At 44.0% G+C, this 16,568-nt stretch overlaps 1 protein-coding gene across 1 annotated transcript in view; it reads left to right on the forward strand.

The window, feature by feature from the left end:
- LOC309569742 (high affinity immunoglobulin gamma Fc receptor I-like) overlaps positions 1-16,352 on the forward strand; it is a gene marked incomplete at its 5' end in the record, with an annotated part of 39,938 nt that extends 23,586 nt beyond the window's left edge. Inside the window, 3 exons of the mRNA XM_082275728.1 lie at positions 11,948-12,229; positions 12,358-12,633; positions 15,813-16,352. Coding sequence (XP_082131854.1) covers positions 11,948-12,229; positions 12,358-12,633; positions 15,813-15,949 — 695 coding nt within the window. The 3' untranslated portion in view covers positions 15,950-16,352. The remainder of the gene's footprint in view (positions 1-11,947; positions 12,230-12,357; positions 12,634-15,812) is intronic.
- Positions 16,353-16,568: the final 216 nt, after the last annotated feature.

Raw genomic sequence — 16,568 nt, forward strand, 5'->3', positions numbered from 1 at the left:
TCACCTGGCTATCACACCAAGTATGCACCAAGTGAAACCAGAACTGCAGCTTTATACGACTGTTCTGAGTCACTTCGAACTGATTAAATGAAGAAGATCAACATAAAACCAAGCAACAAGAATTTCCTCAAGAAAGATAACAGTGGCAGCCACAGTAGCTCTATCACATTTGGGTTCCTTGAGCTTAAAATTAAAATAGGAGTGATTACAGATCTGAATATGTTTTAATTTCTATGGCTGCAAAAGCTACCAATTTCTGATTAGTCTTAGGAAGAAAAAGAAAATTCTAAAAAAAATCTTGCCCAATCACCATTGATCTTCTGGACACTTCTCTTCATACTTCTCCACTAGTGTAAACATGTATGCTTGGTCAAGTTGAGCACACTTGTTTCTGAAAAGCTTCCTAGGATTTTCACTGGGATGTCAAACCACCATCTGAAATCTAATACGTACCCCACAAGACTACCTATCAATGCACCTTATATTTTTTCCCCATGGAAAAGTAGACTTTATTTTGTGTCAGCCATAACAAAATATAACCACCATGTATTTTTTCAATAGATGCTTATAGCAGTTATTTATATAATCAAATAATTAGAAACATATTCAAGAAAATAATTTATTCATTTCTTGCAACATTTTAACTAATAATGGTGGCTATTCACATGTCATCTCACAAAAAAGAAACTGATCACAAATTCCCCAAGCTATTCCATATGTGTATGGAATAGCTTTGCTGAACATTGAAGCATACTTTATATAAGGACTGACAATGGAATTTCCTCAGAAACAGTTAAGACACAGTTCGTCACCACTGTGCTTTTAAAAGGTTGGTGTAATTTTTTTCTTTTTTATGCTGATATTGGACTACAGTAAATCCTGCTTCAGAATCTGCTTGGTGTGCTGGTTTTCTCTTCATCATTGGATTCTGTATGGTACCAATGTAAAGCCATGCACCCACCTTTCACAAGGGTTACATATGGATGTCTGTGCAGTATGGTTTGATGGATAGCAATTAAAGAGGAAGTACAAACCCGATTCCAAAAAAGTTGGGACGCTGTACAAATTGTGAATAAAAACAGAATGCAATGATGTGGAAGTTTCAAATTTCAATATTTTATTCAGAATACAACATAGATGACATATCAAATGTTTAAACTGAGAAAATGTATAATTTTAAGAGAAAAATAAGTTGATTTTAAATTTCATGGCATCAACACATCTCAAAAAAGTTGGGACAAGGCCATGTTTACCACTGTGTGGCACCCCCTCTTCTTTTTATAACAGTCTGTAAACATCTGGGGACTGAGGAGACAAGTTGCTCAAGTTTAGGAATAGGAATGTTGTCCCGTTCTTGTCTAATACAGGCTTCTAGTTGCTCAACTGTCTTAGGTCTTCTTTGTTGCATCTTCCTCTTTATGATGCGCCAAATGTTTTCTATGGGTGAAAGATCTGGACTGCAGGCTGGCCATTTCAGTACCTGAGTCCTTCTTCTACGCAGCCATGATGTTGTAATTGATGCAGTATGTGGTCTGGCATTGTCATGTTGGAAAACGCAAGGTCTTCCCTGAAAGAGACGACATCTGGATGGGAGCATATGTTCTTCTTGAACTTGGATATACCTTTCAGTATTGATGGTGCCTTTCCAGATGTGTAAGCTGCCCATGCCACACGCACTCATGGAACCCCATACCATCAGAGATGCAGGCTTCTGAACTGAGCGCTGATAACAACTTGGGTTGTCCTTGTCCTCTTTAGTCCGGATGACACGGCGTCCCAGCTTTCCAAAGAGAACTTCAAATTTTGATTCCTCTGACCACAGAACAGTTTTCCACTTTGCCACAGTCCATTTTAAATGAGCCTTGGCCCAGAGAAAACGCCTGTGCTTCTGGATCATGTTTAGATATGGTTTCTTTTTTGGCCTATAGAGCTTTAGCTGGCAACAGTGAATGGCACGGTGGATTGTGTTCACCGACAATGTTTTCTGGAAATATTTCTGAGCCCATGTTGTGATTTCCATTACAGTAGCATTCCTGTATGTGATGCAGTGCCATCTAAGGGCCCAAAGATCAAGGGCATCCAGTATGGTTTTCCGGCCTTGACCCTTACGCACAGAGAATGTTCCAGATTCTCTGAATCTTTGGATGATATTATGTACTGTAGATGATGATAACTTCAAACTCTTTGCAATTTTTCTCTGAGAAACTCCTTTCTGATATTGCTCCACTATTTTTTGCCGCAGCATTGGGGGAATTGGTAATCCTATGCCCATCTTGACTTCTGAGAGACACTGCCACTCTGAGAGGCTCTTTTTAAACCCAATCATGTTGCCAATTGACCTAATAAGTTGCAAATTGGTCCTCCAGCTGTTCCTTATATGTACATTTAACTTTTCCGGCCTCTTATTGCTCCCCCGTCCCAACTTTTTTGGAATGTGTAGCTCTCATGAAATCCAAAATGGGCCAATATTTGGCTTGGCTTCAAAATGTCTCACTTTCAACATTTGATATGTTATCTATATTATATTGTGAATAAAATATAAGTTTATGAGATTTGCAAATTAGTCCATTCCTTTTTTTACTCACAATTTGTACAGTGTCCCAACTTTTTTGGAATTGGGTTTGTAAATCGCTGGCTTTTTTTTTTTCTGACCTGCAAAGTAAAGGCATAATGTGCTAATATGCATTGAATACTCGCACATTATATGAGACTTACCTGCATACGATGCCCTCTACCAATGCGATGTCCTCGCAGGAGGCCGCATCCATTTTCACCCATCTTCTTTCCGGGTCCATGGACTCCGGCTTTGTGACTGGCCTGAGCCGCGTGACGTCACACCCACGCATGCACGCGGAAGCTGCCAGTCATGGCACAAGGCTCTGAAGGAATAGCACGGGTGGGCCTTCCTTCAGGGTGCATGCGCTGATGACGTATTTGGCTGAATATGCAGTAAATATCTCCTAAACGGTGCATGTTTAGGTACAATTAACCGATGGGAGTTTACAACCACTTTAAAACCTGAAAGATATTCTAACTACTCATCACTAGTGTTGAGCGAACACGGACTGTACTATTCGTGTTCGTACCGAATAATTGGATTTTTGTTACCCGAACACGGACACGGACACTTTACTGTATGTTCGGGTAAAAATCCGTGTTCGGTCGTTTTATTTCCGGGTTTTGCATGTTTTGGCGCTCTTTTCATGGCGGGCTTTCAACAGCCAATCAACAATCGTTTAACTGGTGTGCCTTAAGCTATCCCAGCCATGCCTGCAAATGTCTTAGTAGCTGTGATTGGCCGTCTGAAGCATGTGACCAAGTCTTTATAAGTTCGAGGCAGCCGCAGCGGCGTCATTCTGCTGCTTAGATCAGGGACAGAGCACACATACGTGCTAGCTGCTGATTAGGGAAAGACAGGCAGGGAAAATGAATTGGTGTCCGGATAGAATTGAGGGACAGGTCGGAGTGTTTAGGCAGGGCGAGTTGTAGGCATTTTAGGGATAGAGTCTGCTGAATTATAGGGTCAGTGTCTTCTACAAACTACAATCGATATTGCTGTGTGGGGTGGGGTCTGCACTTAATCCTGATCTACGATCTCTTCTCAATCCTGTTAGGGAGAGGCTGCTGCTGAATTTTAGGGAAAGTGTGTTCTACAAACTACAATCGATATTGCTGTGTGGGGTCTGCACTTAGTCCCGATCTACGATCTCTTCTCAATCCTGTTAGGGAGAGTCTGCTGCTGAATTTTAGGGAAACTGTGTTCTACAAACTACAATCGATATTGCTGTGTGGTGTGGGATAGGAGATAGGCAGGTGTCAGTGATCCACATCCATTTTTCTGTGTGTGGGCTGCGGTGAACACAATCTTTTTGGGGTGCAGTGAACAAAATCCTTTTAGGGTGCAGTGAACACAATCTTTTTGGGGTGCAGTGAACAAAATCCTTTTTGGGGTTCAGTGAACACAATCTTTTTGGGGTGCAGTGAACAAAATCCTTTGTGGGGTGCAGTGAACACAATCTTTGTGGGGTGCAGTGAACAACATCCTTTTTGGGGTGCAGTGAACAACATCCTTTTAGGGTGCAGTGAACACAATCTTTGTGGGGTACAGTGAACACAATCTTTTTGGGGTGCAGTGAACAAAATCCTTTTGGGGTGCAGTGAACACAATCTTTGTGGGGTTCAGTGAAGACAATCCTTTTGGGGTGCAGTGAACAAAATCCTTTTGGGGTGCAGTGAACACAAGCTTTGTGGGGGTGCAGTGAACACAATCTTTGTGGGGTGCAGTGAACAAAATCTTTGTGGGGTGCAGTGAACAAAATCCTTTTGGGGTGCAGTGCAGACAATCCTTTTGGGGTGCAGTGAACACAATCTTTGTGGGGTGCAGTGAACACAATCTTTGTGGGGTGCAGTGAGCAAAATCCTTTTGGGGTGCAGTGAACAAAATCTTTGTGGGGTGCAGTGAAGACAATCCTTTTGGGGTGCAGTGAACACAATCTTTGTGGGGTGCAGTGAACACAATCTTTGTGGGGGTGCAGTGAACACAATCTTTGTGGGGTGCAGTGAACAAAATCCTTTTGGGGTGCAGTGAACACAATCTTTGTGGGGTGCAGTGAAGACAATCCTTTTGGGGTGCAGTGAAGACAATCCTTTTGGGGTGCAGTGAACACAAGCTTTGTGGGGGTGCAGTGAACACAATCTTTGTGGGGTGCAGTGAACAAAATCTTTGTGGGGTACAGTGAACACAATCTTTGTGGGGTGCAGTGAACACAATCTTTGTGGGGTGCAGTGAACAAAATCCTTTTGGGGTGCAGTGAACAAAATCTTTGTGGGGTGCAGTGAAAAAAATCCTTTTGGGGTGCAGTGAACACAATCTTTGTGGGGTGCAGTGAACACAATCTTTGTGGGGGTGCAGTGAACACAATCTTTGTGGGGTGCAGTGAAGACAATCCTTTTGGGGTGCAGTGAACAAAATCCTTTTGGGGTGCAGTGAACACAAGCTTTGTGGGGGTGCAGTGAACACAATCTTTGTGGGGTGCAGTGAACAAAATCTTTGTGGGGTACAGTGAACACAATCTTTGTGGGGTGCAGTGAACACAATCTTTGTGGGGTGCAGTGAACAAAATCCTTTTGGGGTGCAGTGAACACAATCTTTGTGGGGTGCAGTGAACACAATCTTTGTGGGGTACAGTGAACACAATCTCATACTTCTGAAGATTTGAGGGTGCTGCCTGTTTCATCCTCCTCCTCCTCATCCATCCTTTTAGGGGTACAAACAATAGTAATTGGGGCCTAGTGTGGTTGTGTACGTGTGAGATACATACACTTTTTTTGATCATATTTCCTATTCCGCTATTCAATAAAAACCTTTGGGGATCAATTAAATTGCGGGATAGTCTGTGTCGGTACGTGTGAGATCCACCTTTCCAAGTTTTTGGGGTTCATCTCATACTTCTGAAGCTTTGAGGGTGCTGCCTGTTCCATACTCCTCCTCCTCCTCATCCATCCTTTTAGGGGTACAAACAATAGTAATTGGGGCCTAGTGTGCTTCTGTACGTGTGAGATACATACACTTTTTTTGATCATATTTCCTATTCCCCTATTCAATAAAAACCTTTGGGGATCAATTAAATTGCAGAATAGTCTGTGTCGGTACGTGTGAGATCCACCTTTCCAAGTTTTTGGGGTTCATCTCATACTTCTGAAGCTTTGAGGGTGCTGCCTGTTTCATACTCCTCCTCATCCATCCTTTTAGGGGTACAAACAATAGTAATTGGGGCCTAGTGTGCTTCTGTACGTGTGAGATACATACACTTTTTTTTGATCATATTTCCTATTCCGCTATTCAATAAAAACCTTTGGGGATCAATTAAATTGCGGAATAGTCTGTGTCGGTACGTGTGAGATCCACCTTTCCAAGTTTTTGGGGTTCATCTCATACTTCTGAAGCTTTGAGGGTGCTGCCTGTTCCATACTCCTCCTCCTCCTCATCCATCCTTTTAGGGGTACAAACAATAGTAATTGGGGCCTAGTGTGGTTGTGTACGTGTTAGATACATACACTTTTTTTGATCATATTTCCTATTCCGCTATTCAATAAAAACCTTTGGGGATATATTAAATTGCGGGATAGTCTGTGTCGGTACGTGTGAGATCCACCTTTCCAAGTTTTTGGGGTTCATCTCATACTTCTGAAGCTTTGAGGGTGCTGCCTGTTCCATACTGCTCCTCCTCCTCATCCATCCTTTTAGGGGTACAAACAATAGTAATTGGGGCCTAGTGTGGTTGTGTACGTGTGAGATACATACACTTTTTTTTATCATATTTACTATTCCGCTATTCAATAAAAACCTTTGGGGATCAATTAAATTGCGGAATAGTCTGTGTCGGTACGTGTGAGATCCACCTTTCCAAGTTTTTGGGGTTCATCTCATACTTCTGAAGATTTGAGGGTGCTGCCTGTTCCATACTCCTCCTCCTCCTCATCCATCCTTTTAGGGGTACAAACAATAGTAATTGGGGCCTAGTGTGCTTCTGTACGTGTGAGATACATACACTTTTTTTTTATCATATTTCCTATTCCGCTATTTAATAAAAACCTTTGGGGATCAATTAAATTGCGGAATAGTCTGTGTCGGTACGTGTGAGATCCACCTTTCCAAGTTTTTGGGGTTCATCTCATACTTCTGAAGATTTGAGGGTGCTGCCTGTTCCATACTCCTCCTCCTCCTCATCCATCCTTTTAGGGGTACAAACAATAGTAATTGGGGCCTAGTGTGCTTCTGTACGTGTGAGATACATACACTTTTTTTTGATCATATTTCCTATTCCGCTATTCAATAAAAACCTTTGGGGATCAATTAAATTGCGGAATAGTCTGTGTCGGTACGTGTGAGATCCACCTTTCCAAGTTTTTGAGGTTCATCTCATACTTCTGAAGATTTGAGGGTGCTGCCTGTTCCATACTCCTCTTCCTCATCCTCCCTTTAGGGTAGGAAAAAATTTAATCGGGCCTAGTCTGTGTTTGTACGTGTGAGATACACAGTTTTTTATCCTATTCCGCTATTTAATATACACACTTTTGGTGTAAAAAACATTAAATTGCGGCATAGTTTGCATATTTGACTGTGAGATACACCCGTGCGATACTGTTGTTCTTTTGTTCCGCTATTCAATAAACACCTTTCTAGGGCAAGATCTTAAATTACAGAAATATGAGGAGAGCGTCAAATAGGGGCCGTGGCCTGGGTCGTGGTGCTGCTGGTAGAGCTCCTGTTGCAAGGAGAGGACGTGGTCGATCTGTGCCAGCTACACGCACAAGTGAAACACCTTCCTCAAGTGTGAGTAGGCGACAGAACCTGCAGCAGTATTTGGTAGGGCATCATACGCCTCTAGAAGTGATGAGGCCAGAACACGTAGAGGCGATAGTAGATTGGTTTGCTGCTGACAGTGCCTCCAGTTCCTTCACATTGTCTCCCACCCAGTCTACTGCAGAAAGGTCAGAGTTGGCACCTGCAGCCAATGTCCAACCGTCTTTCACCTCACCCCCTTGCAAATCAGGCAAGCAGTCTGAGCCCCAAGCCATACAGCAGTCTCTTATTCTTTTTGAGGACTCTGTCAGCAGGGTTTCCCAGGGCCATCCACCTAGCCCTGCCCCAGAAGTGGAAGAGATTGAGTGCAGCGATGCCCAACCACTTATTTCTCAAGATGAGTACATGGAAGGACCATCACAGCACGTCTCCGATGATGACGAAACGCAGGTGCCAACTGCTGCGGCGTTCAGCATTGTGGAGACCGACAGGGAGGGCAGGGGTGAAGACTGGGTGGAAGATGATGTGGAGGACGATGAGGTCCTCGACCCTACATGGAATGAAGGTCATGCAGGTGACCTGAGTAGTTTGGAGGAAGAGGCGGTGGTCGCACAGAGCCACCAGCACTGCAGAAGAGGGAGCAGGGTGCAGAAGCGGAGCGGCCGTGCCCTAGACACTACGCCTGCTACTGCTAGACGCCCAGTTTTAAAAAGCTTATGTCGGTGGCTGTCCCACAGTACGTCGTGCCCAGCCGCCACTACTTTTCCAGGCAAGCCATCCCTTCCCTGCACAACCAAGTGGGGGAAAAAATCAGGTGTGCACTGCGCAACGCCATCTGTGCCAAGGTCCACCTAACTACCGATACGTGGACCAGTAAGCACGGTCAGGGGCGTTATATCTCCCTAACGGCACACTGGGTAAATGCAGTGGCGGATGGGCCTGAGGCGGATAGCAATTTGGCGCCTGTCCTTCCACCACTGAGGATTGCAGGGCGCTTCAGTTTGCCTCCTGTTCCTAACTCATCCTACTCCGCTACCTCATCCTCTACCGCCTCCTCATCCAGACAGCGTAATACCTTCACCACCAACTTCAGCACGGCCAGGGCTAAACGACAGCAGGCAGTTTTACAACTTGCCTGTTTGGGGGACAAACCGCACACCGCGCAGGAGTTGTGGAGGAGCATGGAACAGCAGACAAATGAGTGGTTGCTGCCAGCGAGCCTCAAGCCCGGCCTGGTGGTGTGCGATAACGGGCGAAATCTCATAGCAGCTCTGGGCCTAGCCGGTTTGACGCACATCCCTTGCCTGGCGCATGTGCTGAATTTGGTGGTGCAGAGGTTCCTTAAAAACTACCCCGATATGTCAGAGCTGCTGCAGAAAGTGCAGGCCGTCTGTGCGCACTTTCGGCGTTCTCACCCTGCTGCTGCTCGCCTGGCAGCGCTGCAGCGTAACTTCGGCCTTCCCGCTCACCGCCTCATATGTGACGTGCCCACAAGGTGGAACTCCACCTTGCACATGCTGCAAAGACTGTGCGAGCAGCAGCAGGCCATAGTGGAGTTTCAGCTGCAGCACGCACGCGTGAGTCGCTCTGCGGAACAGCACCACTTCACCACCAATAACTGGGCCTCCATGCGAGACCTGTGTGCCTTGTTGCGCTGTTTTGAGTACTCCACCAACATGGCCAGTGGCAATGACGCCGTTCTCAGCTTAACTATCCCACTTCTATGCCTCCTTGAAAAAACAATTCGGGCGATGATGGAAGAGGATGTGGCACAGGATGAGGAGGAGGAGGATGAAGAGGTAACATTTCAAAGGCTTTCAGGGCAGTCATTCTCAAGGGGCTCCGAGGGTGGGTTCCTGCACACACAAACGCCAGGGACACAATTGTCCAGCAGGGGCACAGTTCTGGAGGATGAGGAGGATGAGGAGGAGGAGGAGCTGGAGGAGGAGATGGAACCATGTTCACAGCAGGGTGGCACCCAGGCCAGCTCATGGCCATCACTGGTGCGTGGCTGGGGGGATACAGAGGACACGGACGATACACCTCCCACAGAGGACAGCCTTTCGTCGCCTCTGGGCAGCCTGGCACACATGAGCGATTACATGCTGCAGTGTCTCCACAACGACCGCCGAGTTGCCCACATTCTAACTTGTGCTGATTACTGGGTGGCCACGCTGCTGGAACGTACCGTACCGTCCTTAATTCACTCACTGGAGCGCGATCGCAAGATGTGCGAGTACAAGCACACGCTGGTAGACGCCATGCTGCTGGCATTCCCATCTGACAGCGGGGCCACAGTGGAAGCACAAGGCAGGGGAGGAGGAGGAGGAGGTCGCCAACGCAACCAGGGCACCGCCAGCACCTCAGAAGGCAGGGTTAGCATGGCCGAAATGTGGAAAAGCTTTGTCAGCACGCCACAACAAACAGCAGCACCAGCAGCTCCGATGGAACGTCTTAGCAGGAGGCAGCATTTTACCAACATGGTGGAGCAGTATGTGTGCACACGCCTACATGTAGTGAATGAGGGGTCTGCCCCCTTCAACTTCTGGGTCTCCAAATTGGGCACATAGCCTGAGCTTGCCCTTTACACCTTGGAGGTGCTGGCGTGCCCTGCAGCCAGTGTATTATCTGAACGGGTATTTAGCACGGCTGGGGGCGTTATAACAGACAAGCGCAGCCGCCTGTCCAGAGACAATGTGGACAAGCTCACGTTCATTAAAATGAACCAGGCATGGATCCCACGGGACTTTTCCGTACCTTATGCAGAATAGCAATGGATACCGACCTTACCCACCCATTGTTCCATTTTTGCTCTTTTTCACTCTTTTGGGGTGTACCCTCATTTAAAATTTGTGAAAAGAAGCAGTGTTGGCTACCTCGTCCTCCTCCTCAGGGCCAGATTAATGTAGGGGCTATTGGAGCTGCAGCTCCAGGCCCCTACCTTTTATATAGGCCCCGGGTTGGCCATATTCACTGTTACCGCTCTTCTGTCACTTGTAAACACAGAAGTCTGGCTTCTATGCTTGCTTCCCCAGGCAGCACCCTCAGAACCTCCCCACACAGCGCGAAGGCCGGACAAGGAGGGACAGTTGCCGATGCATGGATGTGTTTATGGGCTTCAGAGACAGCATCCCATGTTGAATTAGGCATGCATGGCTGCACCCTTCCTCCTCTGGGTGCATGCTAAGGCACGGCCCTTAAGGCCCTTCAAAATCCTCAGCACCAAGACCATGATGCTCTTAATCCGGCCCTGGTCCTCCTCCACCGCCGCTTCCACCTACACCGCCCATAGGTGTGCGCAGCCTATTGCATTAGGGTGTGCACCCCAAAGTTGAAATACACATGCATGTGTTTGCCTACATGTACATGGCCCCGATACATTACTCTCCCTGCTGGCAAAGAGAAATAGAGCAGAGCAGGTCCGAGGGAGATCTTTCCCATCTCCTCACTGGCAAACAGAGCGATAATGCTATGTGCCCTAGGTGATTAGGGTGTGCCCAGGTACACCAGGCACACCCTGTGCGCACGCCTATGACACCGCCACATCCACCACCACCTCAACCTCCCTCCTACTCCATATGGGCCTCGTCCTTCAGAGATGAAGAACATTGTTTTATTTTTCTGTTTTTTTTTTGTTGTTTTAAGTTATTTCCCTATCCACATTTGTTTGCAGAGCACTTGCCATGCTCTTAACTACGTTTTGCTGCCATTTGCAGCACTCTAGCCCTTTCCATTGGTGTTTTAGAGCCATTTTAGTGCCTTAAAGTTCGGGTCCCCATTGACTTCAATGGGGTTCGGTGTCCGGGAAAAGTTCGGTAAAAGTCCGGGACACGGACACGGACTTTTTTTTAAAGTTCGGCCGAACCCGTCGAACACGGACATCTAGGTGTCCGCTCAACCCTACTCATCACCTTAAACTAAAAAAAATATATACATTTACATTTACATCAAAGATAACAATACCCTATGGGTCCAGTTCTATTTTTACAATTTCCTCAACTGTCTAACATATGAGGAGTCAAGCACCATCAGGACATTTTGCTAGACAAGAATCACTTCAAACACAAATAAAAGGCAAATCTGGTTGCCCCTTACACAAGACATTTACACAAGTGATTGCAATGTCTTATTTTTTTTTCTAATAAAATAACAAATATGTTATACTTACCTCCTCTGTGCGGTTGGTTTTGCACAGAGCAGCCCAGATCCTCCTCTTCTCGGGTCCTCTTTGGCTCTCATGGCCCCTCCCTCCTTTTGAGTGGCCCCACAGCAAGCCGCTTGCTACGGGGTCCCCCGAGCCGAACTGCAGCTGCTTGTGTCAATTCAGACACTGAGCTGTCATTCAGCCCCGCCCTCTCTCTCCTGATTGGCTATTTTAGTTTAATTGACAGCAGCGAGAGCCAATGGTGCCACTTCTGTGTCTCATGGGGCTCAGTTAAGTATTAGGGGGCTTAATGGGGCTGCTGCACACAGAAGGCTTTTTATCCTAAAGCATAGAATGCATTAAGATAAAGAATCTTCTGACTTTACAACCCCTTTAAAACTTTGTTTTTGAAACCCTAAAACATATGTAAGTGAGCTTTTCTCATAGGTCATATTTTACAACTATTTTGTTTTTATTTCTTTTATTTTCTCCTTCAGAGCCCTTCACTAAACCAGAAATCATAAGGACCCCAAATCAAATGACAGAAGGAGACAATATGACCCTGACCTGTCACACAATACGTAGTGAACTCATTCCTGGTACAGGTCTGGAATATGCGTTTTACAGAGATGGAAAAAATGTTCAGGAATTCAATTTAGCTAATCAGTATGGAGTCCAGTCTGCTCAGCCAAACCATTCTGGGAAATATTCCTGTGAAGTGAGAAGTTCAAACAACAAATTAACCAGGAGCAGTGAAGAGTTATACGTCCAGATACAAGGTGAGCAGATCAGGTGCCACTGTCTAAATAAGTTTACTATTTACTATACTGTCCATTTGTAAATCATATATGATTCTGTATGCTGATCTTGTCTGATATGCATACAGATATATTACTTTTCTATACAGAGCTTTTCTCTCAGCCAGAAATTGAGTTGATCCAAGACGTGGACATGGAACGCAATCAAACAATCCTAACATGTAGAACAAGTGTAATGAGAAAGGGCATTGACCTGCAATTTGCTTTCTACAAGAATGGACAGAAAATTCAGGAATTCAGTTCATCTCATCAGTATGAAGCCCCATTGGCAAAGGTGGAGGATTCCGGTAATTATTATTGTGAAGTAAGAACTTCAACCAAGAATGTGAAAAAGAAGAGTGGGGAATTACCTTTAAAAATACAAGGTGATCATAACTTATTTTCAAATAGAGACCTCAATAATGGTTTACTACAGTATATACATGATGTGCTCACCATCCCGAAAGCAAAACATGCATAGAGGTGCTAACATGAATAAATTGGTCAAATCTTTTTAGGGTAGTAGGTGGAATGAGCCATCTTTTGAAGCTGCACAACATGCTGCATATTGGTAAATATGCAATATCTATATGAAATGTTACATACTTGCAAATGAGAATACAGTAAGGATTAGAGCAAATCAGCCTGAGTTTGATTCACATGGTTGGTGGTGTTGAGGCCCATAGAATCCTTCCTAGGATCAGCAAAACCGAAGCTTCACTATAAACCCTATTGAAGGCCAAGGGAGTGGAATCTTGATATTTCTGACCAATTTCTAGGCTAATAGGCAAGCTATTGTCAAATAGGACATGGAGAGCCTGGCACTACTATGTGGAGTATTTAACAACACAAAAAAAAACACTTCTAAATATACCTAGAATGGAGGAAGGGGGGGGGGGGGGGGGGTCCTTTTAACATAACACCAATCTTTTCAATTTCATGCTTGGGAGATGTATGTACGTTTTTTGTGGTGTTACAGAACAGTACGACTTTCATGGACAGCATCAGTGACACCATATTCTGGCATCATATAATTTGGATGTGTGATTGATTTTAATTTACCGGTTACATTTAGCTTGGCTTAAATACGGCAGTAACACGCCCCTCTCCTTCATTTCAACCTGAGAAAAAGGTTGTTTTTTTTTTTCTTTTTTGAATAGTTTTGATTTTTGTTTTCAAGCAGTAAAAAGCCTGAATTGACCGGTGGAAGTAGCTGGCTGGCTAGTAACAGATCTAACGGCTATATGAAAGTTCGCCCATAAAAAAATAAAGCTTAGCCCCCAACTTCATACAAATTGGCCAGTGGCATAACAGGGTAATGTTAGGTTCACTCACACGTGAGGCTCTGAGGAAGAGGCATTGCCTTGAAACGTGTCAGCCGATAACCTTGACTAAGACTGTGGACTCCAATACTATGGACGTTGTTAGTCGGATCTGATATGCTGGTTTACATCACTAGGTTTGTGAGTAGACATTTTTTAATCTTTTATTAATAAAAAGCCTACTGAGGATAATGCGCTAGGCTGGTGCGCCCTTCTTTTGTGTTTATGTTCACACACACGTCTGGCTGTGGTTTGCAGTCCGGAGTCCAGTGCGGTTTTGTTAACCAGTTTAGGTGCGATTCAGGTGCAAATTTTTATTTGATTTTGCACCTAAACTGGACCCAAAATCGCGCAGGACCCTTTTCAGAAACAGACCGCAGCTGCCCCAGACATGTGTGAACCGTTTCCATTGAAAGCTGATCTGATTTACATGTTATATGAATCGGATGTGGTTAAAAACACATCCAATTTGCACATATGTGAACTGATCTACTTTTTTAATAGCCCCACACTGCATTTTCCTAAAAGATAAATAAAATGTCAAAACAGAGTGCACAAAACACACTTTACAACCACAACTCCATAATCCTCACCTTCCCCCCACCCTCCTTTTCCCATTTATTCAAAAAATATTCAAAATTTAAACTTCAGCTATGCGTTAGAAGGAGACAAGGTTTTATCTTGCAATAAAAATTAGAGTGTATTATCTGAGAAACAATAGCCACACATACTGTGCAGTGGCTGGACATTATGTAAGCAGCTTGATTATGCCTCAATATAAGAGGGATAGATAAAACATGTTTTATTTTGAAATAGACATTAGTGTGTATTGTTTGAGAGACAACAGTCACAAATGATGTACAGTGACTGAACAATGCAGATGGCAAAACAGAAAAAGATACACTATAACTATTAATCAGTCTGGCAGTCTCTGCCCCAGTTTGTCCAAGTTATTTGCACTGAACCCATCCCCTATATAATCCAGTGGAAATTTCCTGGCATGGGTTGCCCCAGAGTGATTGATTCCCAAGAAACAATTTGTTTTGTTTGATTTTTTTATTTTATTTATTAATTTCATTATAGTCAGGTCACTGAAGGCACGGCTGAATTTCCTGGCCTGGGTTGCCCCGGAGTGACAGATTCCACTAAACAATTTGTTTTGTAGGTTTTACTTTTTATTTTTATTTATTAATTTCATTATAATCAGGGCACTGAAGGCATGGCTGAAGGGTAAAAGCATGCCCTTCCTTTAATGCATGGAGAAGGGCAGACAGCAGCAAATAGAAGAGAGAAATCCTACAACCAGGAAGAGCAGACAGTAGTAAACATTAACTCTAGCCTCCTATAGCCAAATTAGGCATTTCTTTTTCTATTTTGCTGTATATTTTTTATTATAAGACTATAGTGTACACTTGTTGTTGTGATACAGTTGCCCTTTGTTGCAGCATTTTATTGCATACTTGTGCACCAAAGTAGTATGTATCAATGCACCACATATCCCGCTTTACCATTTGCTGCCAATAAATGTAGGCAGTCCCCTTTATTAAAAAAATAAGTCATGCATGTCTAAAGTAAAAGACCAAAGTTCTACACAAGAAGCTAGTTGGCAGAAAGCAGGTTCTGCAGGACAAAGAGGCGGTCAGACTGCATCTTTAGAGTTACAGCATGTCTTTTGTATTTCAAAGGGACCTTACTATACAGTACAGGACACACAGGAGGTAAGGAAGTGGCAGACAAATCCTTTCTCTTCTTCCTTCTCTTCTGTTAATCCTACCATAGCCCCAGAATGGCAATGAGGAGTCAGCAGAATTATTAGATAGCATGATCACAGACATGTTGCAAGGGGCCTTTTCTTTACATACCTGTTGCTGTTGTGGGACAAAATGTCGCCAAATCACCCCCATGGCGAGGATCTTAGTGCCAGTTTGGCAAAATGGCTGCCTATTTCAGCATGTGGAATCAGCCCCCTTCTGCAAATTTGCATTCTGTGCCACCAGACATTATGATACCAGATTTGGTCATAAAAGGTGGAATAATGGACAATATAAGTCTACAGCTCACCTACAGATAACACTTTTTTTTTTTAGGTGGTCAAGGATTACAGCTTCTGATTGGTTGCCTATCTGGCAGAGTTTCTCCTCATTTCCTGTTACACAAAAACATCACATTCACACGAAGTGCAAGTTATTATTTGGTAATATTTTTGGAGAGCTCAACTTTTTTTTTTTTTTTTTTTTTTTTAGGAGAATATAATTCAGCAGTGATACAGAACATGGTCCGGCTAATACTATCAGGACTTCTGTTGATAATTTCTTTTCTTTTCATCTTTTATCACATAAAATTTATCAAATCTCTTGAACCCAGGTCTTCAAGACTGTGATAAGAATGATGGCTTACTACCAACTGGACTGTCAGATTGCGTCTACATACAATAGTAACATCTTCTTGGATCACCAGTTTAATTAAAGAATAACAAGCTATTTTTAAACTGTGCTATAGGCAATGTCTGTACATATCTTATAATAATTTTCCATCAATTCTACTGCGGAAGCTGAAATGACCTAACAGACTAACATAGTAGTTCCCTGCACTTTCTGTAGAAATAAGAGATGAAAGTATGAACAAACGTCATGTTAAAATATATTGCTTGAATTTCATTGTGTCTGATGACCTGTGATTTCTCATATGTAGCTCTGGCAGTCTCTTGTTTCAGGAACAAAGAGGATGGGGGATTTTTGAAGATAACAATTTAGGTTATGTGAAATATCAAGTATTAAAGCTTATTTCCAAAAAAGAAGACAACGGCGCCAGGTCAGGAATAGAAAATATTAAAACAAAAATTTATTAGTGAGCACTTACATGAGGACAGGCCAATATCAGCATGATGGCAAGCAAAGAAATGAATCCCCAAGCGTTGGTGGACTGGGGGGTGACTTGGGACCCAGAATACCAGCACCGAATGTGCTACTGAGGACCAGGAGCAGAGAACGTGATGGTAC

The sequence above is a fragment of the Pelophylax lessonae genome, assembly GCF_965119305.1.
Source record: "Pelophylax lessonae genome assembly, chromosome: 13".
NCBI lineage: Eukaryota > Metazoa > Chordata > Amphibia > Anura > Ranidae > Pelophylax > Pelophylax lessonae.